We start from the raw sequence: 13,291 nt of genomic DNA, 5'->3' as shown, positions 1-13,291 counted from the left end.
CTATCAAGTGAGCAAGTACTAGGTCCATTTATTCCAAACAGAGCCCATGTTCTGGGGGCACCTCCCCAAAGGAATATCTTGCTACACTTCTCTATCTTTAAATTACCAGACCCTGACACAAGTCCTCAGTCTCGGTTCATTTCTGCAAAAGCACCATAATCCACACAAGAGTCTGCAATCATTTCCCAGACAGACACACTGGATCCATTGAAGACACCGGTTTAGATCCATTTAGATTTTTGGCTACCCTTGTGAAATCCTGCAGTCTTCATTAAGAAGGCACAGATACAAAGGAGAAATACAGCACCTATGACTAATTAAACCCTACTGATGCAACAAGGTTAATCTTACCTCTTTCCCACAATTTCCATGAACACACCCATACAATCACACAGGTCACTGATGCAAACTCAGACTTGACACTAAAGGAATTTACAACATTCCAAGAGCATGCAACTTCCTGGCAATGTGTATGAGCTAACACTCAAGGTGAGGCTCTCTGGCTGTTTTGCTCTCCAAAAGGAGCCCACCAATAAGCCACAAGTCTACAGAGAATACAGCAAATCTTCTTCTTCATTTATCTACTTACAATGAAGGCAGATGATGCTTGAAATTGGCCAACACCCCACCCCCCACCAAATTACAACAGCAACACCGTACCAAAAACCAGCCTGTTGACTGTTACACAGATTTTTTGCACTCATGCTGCTAACAAACACAACTAGGAACCTCTGCACTTGACAAATGCCAAAATACATCCCGAAAATTTCCAGAAACTGTACTAAAATTAGAAGGACAAAGTAATTAACCATGAAGAATGAATGCTTACAACTCATCATGTTCTCAGTGTGCCTTATTCCTCATTTAAAGAGACTTCATTGGTAATTTATCACTGATTATTTCTGAAGAAGGAAAGAAATTCCCATTCTGAAAACTTGTCTCTCCCCAAAAATGTTTCAATAGGAAAATCTCAAAGAAGATCCCAAGACATGGCTTGTTTTCTCAGGCCAAGGAAGGATCAAACCCACTTTGATGTATACAGTCATTAAACAGCCCAAGTCATTTACCTGGATAAGCTGTTTCTGAAAGAGCCTGGCAAAATGGCTGTGGTTGCAGGTTGCAGACAGGTGAGCCATCATGGCCCTGTGAAGGAAAACATGATCAGATTCTGACTGGAACTTTGTAGTACAAAAAACAGTGTTCTAACCTCAAACTACACCAAAAGCATTAAAAACCCTACTTTTAAGAAGGCAATCTCCAAAGATCATTGAAAAAAAAGCAATATATTTATAACCCAGTTTCCCAGGCATTGAGCTGACATGGAAACAAAAATTCTCCCTGAGCACCTGCAGAGCAAACACAGCTCTAGAGATAAAAAGAATCTCTTGCTTTCCTTCAATAATGTTGTTATTTAGAAAAAAGAATAAACTCATTCAGTTCCCACTCTTCCCTGCCCAGAACAGTAAGTTGAGATTTCACATATATGAATTAAGGAAACAGCAACAGTGCTACTTCTGATGCCCCAAAATTTCTCAGTTTAAGCCTCAGCCTTGTTTTGCTCTTGTGATGAAATGCCACCTACATACATGTTACTTAAGTAGGCTGGTGGTTGAGATTAACACAAAAACCCACAAGGCAACTGCTTTCAATGCTATAATAGTTTCTTTATATATACTGCATTTTGATAAAGCAATAAATGAATAAAACAGTCTGCTCTCCACAGAAAGACACACAGTTGTCTTGTTTTCAGAGCCAATGCACTAGACCCCTGAAATAATCAGAAGAGTGAACAGCTTCTGAACATATAACACACTTCTCCTCACTTAAGAGGAGCCTGACATGGAAAACATGACATGCACACATGAGTGTATATAACAACAATGTTCAGACAATACACTGGTTTTGAGAGTAGCTCTTCCTGTGATTATGAAAGGGAAAGATCAACATCAGGACTGAACAAATTGGGCCCCTGCCATTTATGGCTTGTTTCTTTAAGGTAAAGGTTGATGCCTTTCAATTCAGAAGCAAGTGTACATGGGCAGCTTTTTCCAAGCAGCCCACAGCACCCTGCAGAGTAGTGCAGAAGATCAGGCAGGACAGGGAACTAAGGATGCCAAGTGCAGCATGATTCACCAGCAATTCAGCTACATTAAAGAGACAGCTGAAGTTGCTTAGGGCTCCTACCTGATCTTGTTGCCCAGAACTCTCTCAAAGTCCCAGCCAGTTTTCTCATTGTTATCCTCCCATTCACGCAGAAGTTCATAAAATATATCCCTGTGAACCAAGATATTTAAGGGAATGAATTCCCACTCTTCAAAATTTGAAGAAACAACAGAGCATTAATTGTTCCAAAGCTTCCCAGCAAGAATCTACCTCAGATTAAATAGCTCCAGTCTCCAATCATTCAGATACCTTTGAAAAACTCATAAATGTTAGCAGTACTTCAGTGAGTTTCCATTTTCCATGTCTTTGACAGCAAGTGCTTAAGCTTGTTATGCCCAATCTATGATGGAATGACCAAAACAGCCATTACCAGACAGACATAGTGAAGACTGAGAGGCAGCAAAGAATAAGCCACATGTAGTAATACCTATGAGAAAAAGAAAAGGACCAAGACAACTTGTCATTCTGCCCTCACCCTGTCACTGCAAGCATGGAGAGAGGCAGCAGGAAGAATAAAAGCATACCAGATATATATGCAGAAGCAATCCAGTAGGGTGACACACTGTACTGGCATTATCAGAAGTCTCAATAACTCCTGAAGAATTAGGCTGTTCTTCTCTAAAGACATTAACCATTTAGTTCCTGCAGTCAATACGGACAAAGACTTTTTTTCATTTAATTAGAGCAAAAAATTCAAGATTTTCTTCTACAGCATGTAGCATACATGAGACATTCTTAATATCTTTTAGTCACAATCATGCAAAGGTTATACCTTGAGCATTCAGGAACAGTAGAAGAAACTTACCTTTGTTTCTTAAATATGTGAAATGCTCTGTCACTGGGAAAGTTTGAGCGATTATCAGTTTCTGGCTGAAAAGAAACAGACTGTACAGAGCATGGCAGCAGGAGAGACACCTGTTAAAAATATAAAGGCAGTCATTAAGCTAATGGAAGTCTCTAAACGATCTGAGACCAAGAAAAAGACCAGGGAAGAGGCAGGTTAGGAAACAAGTATCACTAGCTGAGTTGTTACTACACGTTACTTCCCAATTGCTAACTACCAGCAAACACCAACTTTTACAATCTACACTAGGCTACAGAGGCAGAATCACTCAACATTAAGAGAGAAAGTATCTGGTCCCCTTAAATCTCTGCTGACCAGATTGCAACCAGTATTGATACAGTACCCACAAACAGTTGAAATACACCTTCAATATAGGGCTTGGGAAAATTCAGGATCCCGGTTGGCAATTTCTGTTACCTTACTCTTTCTCCTTACTGTTCTTCAAGTAACAAGACCTTTATTTACAACTTTAACAACTTTAAAGCTCAGCTACTGACAAGTCCCAATCTCAGTACACTGTCCTTTCTTTGATAACAGTAGTTTCCATTTTTAAAAGATGGATGAAATGAGATACAAAATACATTTCTACCATGCAATTCCCACCAACCAAACTGGTTCCCTAACCCAGTTGATTACACAAGGGAACCATTTTTTCCCAGTCTGGATTGTCTCTTGTGAAATGTTGTTTGTCTAAAGAGTCCATATGTATGAAAAAAAATCCAAATCTTTGAAACTACCTTCTCATATTGCACCTAACAAATCATTCTCCTGGGATCCATGTTTATTAGGTGAGAATTTCAAAAGCAAAATTTGACCCTGTCAAAGTCTCTGGCTGAGGTCAGGGCCTGGAGCACAACATAAGGCCAGCCAGCAGTGATTCACAGCCAACAATCACTGGACCCAGCAACTCACTCACCCACTGACAAGGAAAAAAAGCACTTTTAGGCAGTTTCTAAAGTCAACACAAGAAGATGAAATAGAAAGAATGAGATTTAACATCAAAGCCATTGCAAATAAAGGAACAACAACACAAAGGCTTGAAGCAATGTCACTTGGGGTCTGCCAAATTTTACCTTAGCTGTGCTGCTTTCATAAGCCTGCCTGAGCCTCTTGTGCAAGGTGGGAGAAAACGATGCAATCCGCTCATTTTCGGCCAAAAGCTTCAGCACCCCCTTTTCTAAATGGGAAATAACTCTGCCAAGATAATGGGGGATCACGCTCAGAGAGACAGACAGATAAAAACACATGAGCAGTTCTAAAGAAATGCTTATGTTTACATTTTATGACGCTGCCAAGAAAAGAGTTCTAAAGGACATGTGCCAGCAGGAAATCCTACTGGTATCTGTATTTGCTATCATTCTCATCTCACGACTCTCCAGTTCTTGCACAATTACAACAAAGTTCAGTGGACACATCAGTGCAAGGAAACCCACAGCCATCCAAATCCAGGTCAAGCTGTATGTTTTGAAAAATTAAAACTCTGTGCCTTTAACTGGTAAAGTTCTACAACCCAAGCAAATTTGCTTAATCCCACACACAACTGCAGACACAAGCAGATGAAAAAAGAATTCAACTCACTCATATTGATAATCCAAGACTTGAACAGCAAAATAAACACAGTTGTGCACACTTTCAAAATGCTGTCTCCCTGACACATCTGAGAGGAAAAAAGAAACATGAGACAACAACAAAAGTACCTTTTACCATTTATAAACTAAAGGACCAACAATTAGCTTTTAAGGAAAGTATGAACTGACATAATCAAAAATAATCTCCCAGACTCCTATTCAATTTTCAGAAGTTCTCATTCCCTATCCGTCCTATACTAAAGGCAATTGAAGTGTTTAATGTTGTGTGGGAAAGAAAAGACTCTCAGTGTTCTGAACAACAATAAAGAGACACAGGACAAGAAAAGTAGAACAACTAAAAACAATTATAAAATGGTGTTCCCATAGCTGAAGATTTCATGTTCCTAATCTCAGCCCTAAGAATCAAAGAATAGCAAAACAAAGGTCAATCAAATTGAGGCATGTGGGGTGGAGGAGGGTGTGGTGGGTCTCATCCTAAAGCCACTCTTTTGGTTGTACTATCCATATCAAAGTACTAATTGCATCAAGCTTAAGGCTGAATTTGCCAAAAACCAAATGCAACAATACAGCTGGATCCTATGCACTCAGATCCAAACCTGAAGCTTAATAAACACATAGCAGGTCAACAGCACATTTGAGTTGTAGGATCAATGGAGAAGCAACTCATGCACATCTGTCCTTCCCTCTAAAAGTCAGTGATAGAAGTAGCTACAGCAAATCTCGCACAATAACAGAAAACTAGATTCAAACTAGCTAGCAACCCCACTCTATCATACTGTGGAACACTTTCCATACATGCATGACTTTTGTCAGCATCTCAGATGAGTCCCACAGTGGTAATAAGACATTTTTATGTAATTTAAGAATAACTGTCCAAGCTAGTCTACAACACTTTCTCATTCTATGGAAGCAAAATCCTTTCCCTTCATTACTACTGCTTACCTCTATTTCTTTCACTGATTTCAGGGTCACTATCCCCATCTTCTGCAGTAGAAGTGCCTTTAGATGTCAACAGTTGCAGAACGAAAAACAGTTCCAGAAAAATATTTGGTACCAGGTTTTCTGAGAGAGAGTAATTGAGATGTTAAAGGTGGATTACTCAATACTGTCGTGCTTTAATACACAAAGGTAAAAAGGTAGATGCCTGCTCTGTGGTAGTCAGCAAACAATTGTCTCCCCCCAACATGACACTGTGATACAGTGTAGATCAGCATGTGGAAGATGTGTTAGGGAACAGTCTGGTTTCATATGGGACATACAACTTCAGTCTACTGCAGCTCAGAGTACTGCATCAGGCTCACCTCCTTCCCTACACTTTTGCCAAGTGTTCATTTATTTAAATAAAAGTATTGGCTTACCTTCTTTTTCCAGATGTCATTTGTTTGTACACTATAACTATCTCACAGCTTCCACTTCCCATCTATCTCCCTCTCACAACACACATGCAAGTTCAAAGCTCAAAGAAAGGTCAGTTTCACATCTTCTGTGTCCTCACCTGCTATACAGGATGAATAGAGCTGTGCCAGACACTCCAACTGTTTCTTGCAGGAAACCTTAGCAGGATTTGCACAGGTCACCAAATGGCTTTCAGCAGGAAGGCTGGCACTGCGAGAGTAGCTAGGCTTAGTTGGAGTACAAGGATCAAAGGATATCCCTGCAGGAGAAGATGCCTGGTGCAGCAATTTGCATCTGAAATTCAAGAGCAGCAACATAACCATGTGACTGAAGATGATCTAGAGCAGCCATGCAGCCAGAAGAGGTCTTTCTCTTCCAGTGTAGCATGAAGGAAATTCTGCAATAACTAAACCATGTCATTTACACTGTCTAAAGCAGCTTTTAGCATGACAGTAATTTAAGTCATCTTTATCTAACAGAGAATAGTTCTTGAGGTTAGCAAGCAAAAGACTAAAGAATCCCATTCAAACTGCAACTCTGTTAAAATAGTGTAGCACTTTGACCAAATTAACCAACTAGCAGATGTTATTCCTTCTCTCATCTGAACTGCTACCTGTTAAGGACAGGGAATCTGTTAGAGACCTGGTCCTAAAAATCTTACTTTCACGTACAGTTTCTGACAGGTAGATATTTTAAAACATCTATGAAAATAGGGCTCACATCCACCCCTTTGTTATAGATGTAAAGTAATGACACTCTGAGAAGATCCAATACCAATAAGTGGAAAGGCAATGCAACAGCTGATGAAATCCCAGACTGGCAACGTAAACAACAGAAGGAACAAACCACTTTGACTGCTAGATTCTAAATCAAAAATGATCACTTAGTTAAATACACAGACATTGTACAAAACTTTATCTAGAGAGGTCATCCAAAATGCAACACCAGGGTAGCATATGTAACACACTTGAGAAACAGGACACCAGGCAGTAACAGCAATATCAAATGATTGTCAAAGATTCCAATGGAATGTTTCCACTTGGAACAACACACTACCTCTTGCCACACTGTATCAAAAGTGAAAGATTTAAGTCACTTTAAGGGCTCTGGGAAGTCAGAAGCATTTTCACCTGCAACAAAGAATCTTTTCAATTGGCCTATTGCTGTGATGAAGAACAACTGGTCCCAAAATGGAAGTAGAAAGATTACCAGCAGCTTCCTTGCAATGAACATAATCAACTAACCGAAGAAAATTATTGAGTAATAGATAGAACTGAAGAAAATTATTCATTAAGTACTTTGTGATCGCACCCAAGGGATGAGCCCACTATCAAGTACTTTGTGACCTTACCCATGGCAAGTTTCCAATAATGCAGTTAGACTGTGCTTCACTTCTGCCCCAGTGCTGTCATCTACCTCAGGATGAAATTCACCTTCTGCCCCTGCTCAAAGGGATCTAGCTGGCTGAAGACTGCCTTACTTCTGTATTTCACCACAACTGAGGACACAGCAATGTCTCCCAGCTTTCAAGCATGATGGGTCAGATGAGAATATCACTGCATGGGCAAGATCCAACCAACCACATACTGCTATTTCACTGACTTCAGTTGATACACATTACTGGGACGTTTCAGGTAGAACTCAGACTGGAATAGGTGCTAGACTTAAGTGCAGAGTGGCAGGTTTGAATCCTGAGCATTTCTGCTGCAGGCTCAGTACAAGCAGTAATTCATTAGACTCTACTGGATATGTTTCAGCCAGTTCTGGTCCCACTGAAGAGAACTGCAAAACTTAGCAGGAAAAGAATTACACCCATGTGTCCTGAGGAATTCCCCCAAGAACAAAATCTTTAAAACAGAATCTCAAGTGCCCATATTCTGTTTTCTCTGACTGCAAGCTTCTGTTAGCCTACCTACCTTGCAAGACCATTAACACTTTCCACACATTTGCATCACTAACTCATTTTTTCTAAACCAATGTGTTTTGGTGCAATCTTCAAACCCAGTCTAATTACACCCAATTGCTTTGCCTGTGCAATCTAAGGAAAGATGCATAGGAGATAGCCACACATTCATTTCCATGAAGAGAAAAATCTCATAAAAGCAGTGAGAACTGACTACACTTTTGAAGTGAGGGTCATTGTTCCAGAGCCAGCATACCTCTAAAGTGGCAAACATGAGCTAGGTGCATTAGTATGCTAGTCTGATACCACAGACACATTTGGCTTTGGCAAACTATAATTTAAGGTCACCAATATCTGGTTTGGATATTCTTCTGTCATTTTCACTTTGTCCTGGCCATGCCCTCTCCTGGCTACTGAAAAATGAACACTGTCCTGGCTGGAACCAGGACACAAGGGAATTAAGAATCAGCCCCCTGCTCAGACTGTACCGTTCTTTCTTCAGCATCTCCCTCTCCTCTTGAAGGCTGTTGCTCATCACAGATGAGAGGTGTCCCTCCTGGACAGCAGCAAAGGCCTCGAGGCTTGAGGCTGGAGACCGGCTGACAGGTGTGGAAGTGAAGCAGGTCTTTGGTTTCGAGAGGGGCCGCTCAGCACTCACAGGAGTTGGGTTGATTCGCCTCGATGGTTTGCTTTTGCTGAAAAGAACAGAAGCAACCCCACTAAAATCAAGCTAAACAATAACAAAAAAAATTCAGTCGCAAGACAGATGTGCAATCAACTCTTCCAGAGGAATCTAATGTTAAAACAAAATGGATGTTGAGCTAGGATATTGAATTTCTAAACTGTACCTGTAATTATTAATTTTATTCTATCACTGAAAAAAAAAAGTCATGGAGCTATAGCCTGCTACAAGCAACCTGCTAAACCTGCAGCAAAATTAATTATCAAATAGTAAGTCATCTAACAGGTACCACAGGGCCACACAACCCTTCCAAATGTTTCTAATTTGCAGGACAGGATATGTCCCATTTTAGTAAGAAACTGCTGGTGAATTCATTTCTGACATGATCAGGAGGGAAAAAACCCACCAAAATCAATCAAGTTGCCATTGTCTATCAGTGGGAGTCCAGGCTGTTTAAGTTCAGGGAAACTCATCCTTCCTGCACAAAATACTTGATTGTCCTTCAGGAATAGGCTTGGTAAAGTAGCAAAAAAAGCACTAAAAAAATGGAAATGGATACAGATACATAAAGCACCACAGAAATGCTGGTTGCTACACATTAACTGCTAAGGTGTTCTCAAAATCGCTGTAACATGGATTTCCAAAGACTTGTGATCTCTTTCCTACTTCCTTTTCCTAGCTGAGCATTAATGAAATTGAGGAAGAGAGACTTGCTGGCTGTGCTGGCAACGCATCTTATCTCCCTTGGCCAAAGTAGCGTCTAGAGCAGGACCCAACCCCTGCATTTGGATTTGCTGAACACTCACTCATTTTATAATTTTTAGCTGGAATTTTGCATGTCCAACTAGAAAGTCCCACTTTCAGAGACCAGTGACTGATATACAGAGCAAACAGGCTGACACAAAGGCTTTCTATTTGGTAATGAGGATTTTAAAGAACGCAAAGACAAAGATGAAAGGACTGAGGCAACCACAACACAAACAGCTGCCCCAAAGCTTAGCTGAAGTCACCACGGAGACCAGGGCTTGCTGCAGACCAAGAACACAGCCTGCTATTTTGTCCACAATTACACAGCACAAATGAAGCTGCAGGCTAACATCTGCTACCAGAAGCCACAGAAGATCAACCCAAAAGCTTTTTTGCTAGCATCAGTAAAGCTGGAGAACCTTCCAGGATAGCTCTTCCTTACCAATTGATATTCTGTTAAATGAGAATCGTGAGGAACCAGGATAATGCTGACTCGTTAGAACACACAAGGACAAAGACGAGCTCAGCTTTGTATCAGCTGGGCCGTGCACTGGCCAGCTGCAGGCAGCATCACAAGTGAGAGGCAAAAGAGGCGTCTTGGGTGAGCCCATGGAGGAAACCTGACTCCCTGCCAAGGCAATACTCCCCTCCCTACACAATGACCAGAACAAAGCAGTTCTGACCATGCTTCCCAGAAGCCAGGTATTGTGTATTACAGCCTCTTCTGCATCTGGACACCCACAACTGCTGGTCAAGGAGCTGCAACCTGCAGCAATCCCAGTGACACAACGAGGCGGACTCGCTCTTACTTTGTCCAGCCAGAGGCAGCACCCATGGGTGGAAACTCCTCCAGGTTGTTAAGGTTTAGCTGGCTGGGCGGGGATCTGGCAGAAACAAGAGGCACTTCACTCCGCTTCCTTCTCCCTCCACTCCACGATCCACCATCGCTCTTTCCATCCTCCTCTTCAGCAAGGGAACGGCCCAGATCGCGAGCCACCTGCCGGCCAGAGGCGCCGGCCGAGCCGCTGCCTTTCCTGCGGCCCCGTCTCGCGGGCAGCGCCTCCGGCGTGCCTGCCAGGAAGCTGCCCAGGCTGGCCTTCTGAGAGGAACGCCTCTCACCGTGGTGCAGCACAGGGCTGTGCCCAAAGCTCGGGCTGCTGCTGGAGACCACGCTGGGGAAATCACCGTAAGGGCTAGACAGGTTTGACCCAGAAAAGGAAGAGGAACCACTGGATGCTGCATCAGGAGAAAAGCTGGTATCTGTGGTGCAGGTGGTCACTGAAGTCCTTTGAGAAAAGAGCTGCACTCGGCTGCTGGTTGCATGGCCTGCCCTCCTTTCTGATCCTGTCCTTTGGCTCCCATGAGCCTTGGAATTAGGAGTTTTAGCAGGAGTAGGGGGTCCATTAGTCAGGATCTGGCTGGTCTGCTCCCTTAAAAAATTCAGCAGAAAAGGCACAAAATCTTTCTGAAGCAAGCTAAGAGATACCAGCTTGTCATGGATGTGATTCTCCTACAAGAGAAGTAGACAAAAAATTAATATAAAGATGCTACCTGATTCTTTCTGTCCAAGTACTCAGACACATTTAAGTAGTAACTATGGGATTTCAATACACAATAAAAACCAACATGACTTGTCAAAGTACATCACTGAAATTCAATAGGGCTGGTCACAGACCCTAAAACCAGCCTACACACGAGCCATTTTGGCACAAGTTTTCAGATGGAGTCATTCACTTTGGTCTCTGATTGGAAAATAATGAAACTGTTCCATGGAAACATCAGTAATACTCTCTGCAGCTATGACCATGGAGGACTTGGAGCAACTGACGCCCCCAAGTTCAACATTTTGAAAACATCAATACTGAAAGCATCTAATTCTAACAGAAAAATCTACAGTCTGCAAGGTCTCTGTGCCCTGTTTTTCTGTGAATGCCGCCTGCTCCCACAGAGGGGTGCTGTAACAACAACCGCTGAAGCACCTGGAGCCCTGCAGCGCCAAATACACGACCAAAGCTGCTCTTCCATTTCAATTAAGTAATTTTGCTCGAGAACTCACAGAAGTCTAAACAGAGACTGTGCAATTTTAAGGTAGGTGAAGTTTATACTTGAGAAACTTAAACAAAACCCCCACCACTGACCCAACACATTTGAAATCTAAACAGGTGGCATTGATCTTACAAGGGTAAATCTAGACAAAAATTACTTCACACTACATGCACAGTTTAAAGTTTTGTACCCTGGGTAAAAATTCTTTTGTTCCTAACACTCCATCAGGTTTCTGTTTCCTCTCAATGGGATTCAGCAACATTTGCAACAACAGAAGAAGTTCTCAAAACCTTTTCCTCACTAATACTGAAAGCATTGCATACATACTCCAGTAAAGTTGTATTCACAACCCTAACGAGATGGAAAGCCAAAAAAGCAAACACTATTTCTGAAGGTGGTTTCTGCATGAAAGAAAGAAGTGAAAGTAAAATTAACATGCCTGTCTGTAACTGGACTCACACAATCTTCAACACCTATACTAAAATTCATACTTTAAAGTGTGAGACCAATTCAGCTCCTTGGGAGAAGTGTGAAATTCTGACACAGCCCAGATAACAAGCCAAGCAGCCAACAACCAGTGAAAAAGCACAGTTCAGAATACAACCCCCATGAGGTGTCAGAAGACCATGTCCAGCCCAAAACTGCCATGAGAGCTAGAGCAAGACATGGCCTAGCATTTCCTTCCCCTGGAATTAGCACAGGGGCACAAAGATGATTACAGTCTATGCTATGCATACGGTTGGGCAGTTTCTCCAACTTTTCAGAGCACAACCTATTTTCACTCATCTTTCTCTGTCCAAGTTAACGGAGGTTTGGCTCCCCCACAACTGGGTGAGAGCAACCTGTCAACAGCTGCCAGCTGCAAACCTCTCACTTGCTTTCTCATGCTGAAGTAACTGCACTGCTCCCAATAGCAAAAGGCAGCAAGAAATTCCATTGCAAAGGCAAACTTTTTGACCTCCCCACCCCTCACCCACACAGCGCTAGCTGAGCTGCCAGGATCTCAAACTTCATAATGTCCACAGGTTTGCTTCTGCAAGTCACAGCTGAAGAAATACCACACAACATAAAAGTGCTGGTCCATTCTTCCCACACATTTAGGATGATGGCAATACCCAACTAACTCATGGGGGTGACACCATTGAGTTTTGATTTTAATACTAGGTAGCACTATGCGAGGGGATCAGGTAGAAGAAGCTTTAAATACCAATTGTTTCTCTGTGTCATTCTCTATGGGAAACATAAGCACTCCTAGTCCATCTACAGTTACAAAAGTTTTTATTTCCACAAGAACCCAAATCATTCGTTACAAAACTCAGCCAATAACCACCCTCTACCAGCCCGCAAAGATCCTCCTCAAGGTCCAGGCGGGAGGAACATCCACCCGGGAGGCGCGCTGGCGCCTGCAGAGAGCCACCACCAAGCCCCGGGTGCTGACAGCCTCGTCCTGCTTTCACCGCTGCCTTCCCCTACAGAGATGCGGGAAGTGTCACCGCGTTCCCTCAGGACACCAGCTGTGCTGTGCCGTGCCGTGCTGCGCAGCCCACCCCCGGTCCCGCTGGCTCTGCGCTAGCACACGGCGCCCCGGGCTCCCGGCGCTTCCCGTGCCCGCGGGGCCTCCCCGCTCCCGCCCCGGAGCCGCGCGGCGCCACGGCCCGCCCGAGACCGCCCGGCGCCGGCGGCGCTGAGCTCCGGCGGGCTCCGCGCCGCGCATTCCAGCGGGTTTCACACGCCCGCCAGGCAGCTCCCGGCGCAGCTCCCGCCGGCGGCCTCGCCTTCCCGCCGCCGTGCCCGGAGCCCGCCCGCGCCGGGGGCGGTGCCGCTGGCGGCTCGACAGACGCTCGGCCGCGAACGGCACCTGACGGGGCCCCGGGCTGACCCACGCGGGCTTCACCCCTCACAGCAGTGCGGGGCGGGCAAAC

General features: G+C 43.5%; 1 protein-coding gene across 2 annotated transcripts in view; it reads right to left on the bottom strand.

Annotated features, from left to right (window-relative positions):
- Positions 1 to 13,291, bottom strand: part of CDAN1 (codanin 1) — a 32,025-nt gene that overhangs the window by 18,318 nt on the left and 416 nt on the right. For both annotated transcript variants that reach the window (XR_010440411.1, XM_064713865.1), the window contains exons 2-10: positions 10,133 to 10,833; positions 8,383 to 8,589; positions 6,092 to 6,285; positions 5,539 to 5,658; positions 4,586 to 4,664; positions 4,081 to 4,201; positions 2,969 to 3,078; positions 2,185 to 2,274; positions 1,068 to 1,143 (exon numbers count right to left, since the gene is read on the bottom strand). Coding sequence is in view for 1 of the 2 variants with exons in the window: in XM_064713865.1 (XP_064569935.1) it covers positions 1,068 to 1,143; positions 2,185 to 2,274; positions 2,969 to 3,078; positions 4,081 to 4,201; positions 4,586 to 4,664; positions 5,539 to 5,658; positions 6,092 to 6,285; positions 8,383 to 8,589; positions 10,133 to 10,833 (1,698 nt within the window). In the remaining variant the exon portion in view is untranslated. The remainder of the gene's footprint in view (positions 1 to 1,067; positions 1,144 to 2,184; positions 2,275 to 2,968; positions 3,079 to 4,080; positions 4,202 to 4,585; positions 4,665 to 5,538; positions 5,659 to 6,091; positions 6,286 to 8,382; positions 8,590 to 10,132; positions 10,834 to 13,291) is intronic.

Source organism: Zonotrichia leucophrys, chromosome 5 (assembly GCF_028769735.1).
Source record: "Zonotrichia leucophrys gambelii isolate GWCS_2022_RI chromosome 5, RI_Zleu_2.0, whole genome shotgun sequence".
Lineage (NCBI taxonomy): Eukaryota > Metazoa > Chordata > Aves > Passeriformes > Passerellidae > Zonotrichia > Zonotrichia leucophrys.
Note: the sequence above shows the minus strand (reverse complement) of the source record. Positions and strands in the feature narration are given on the sequence as shown.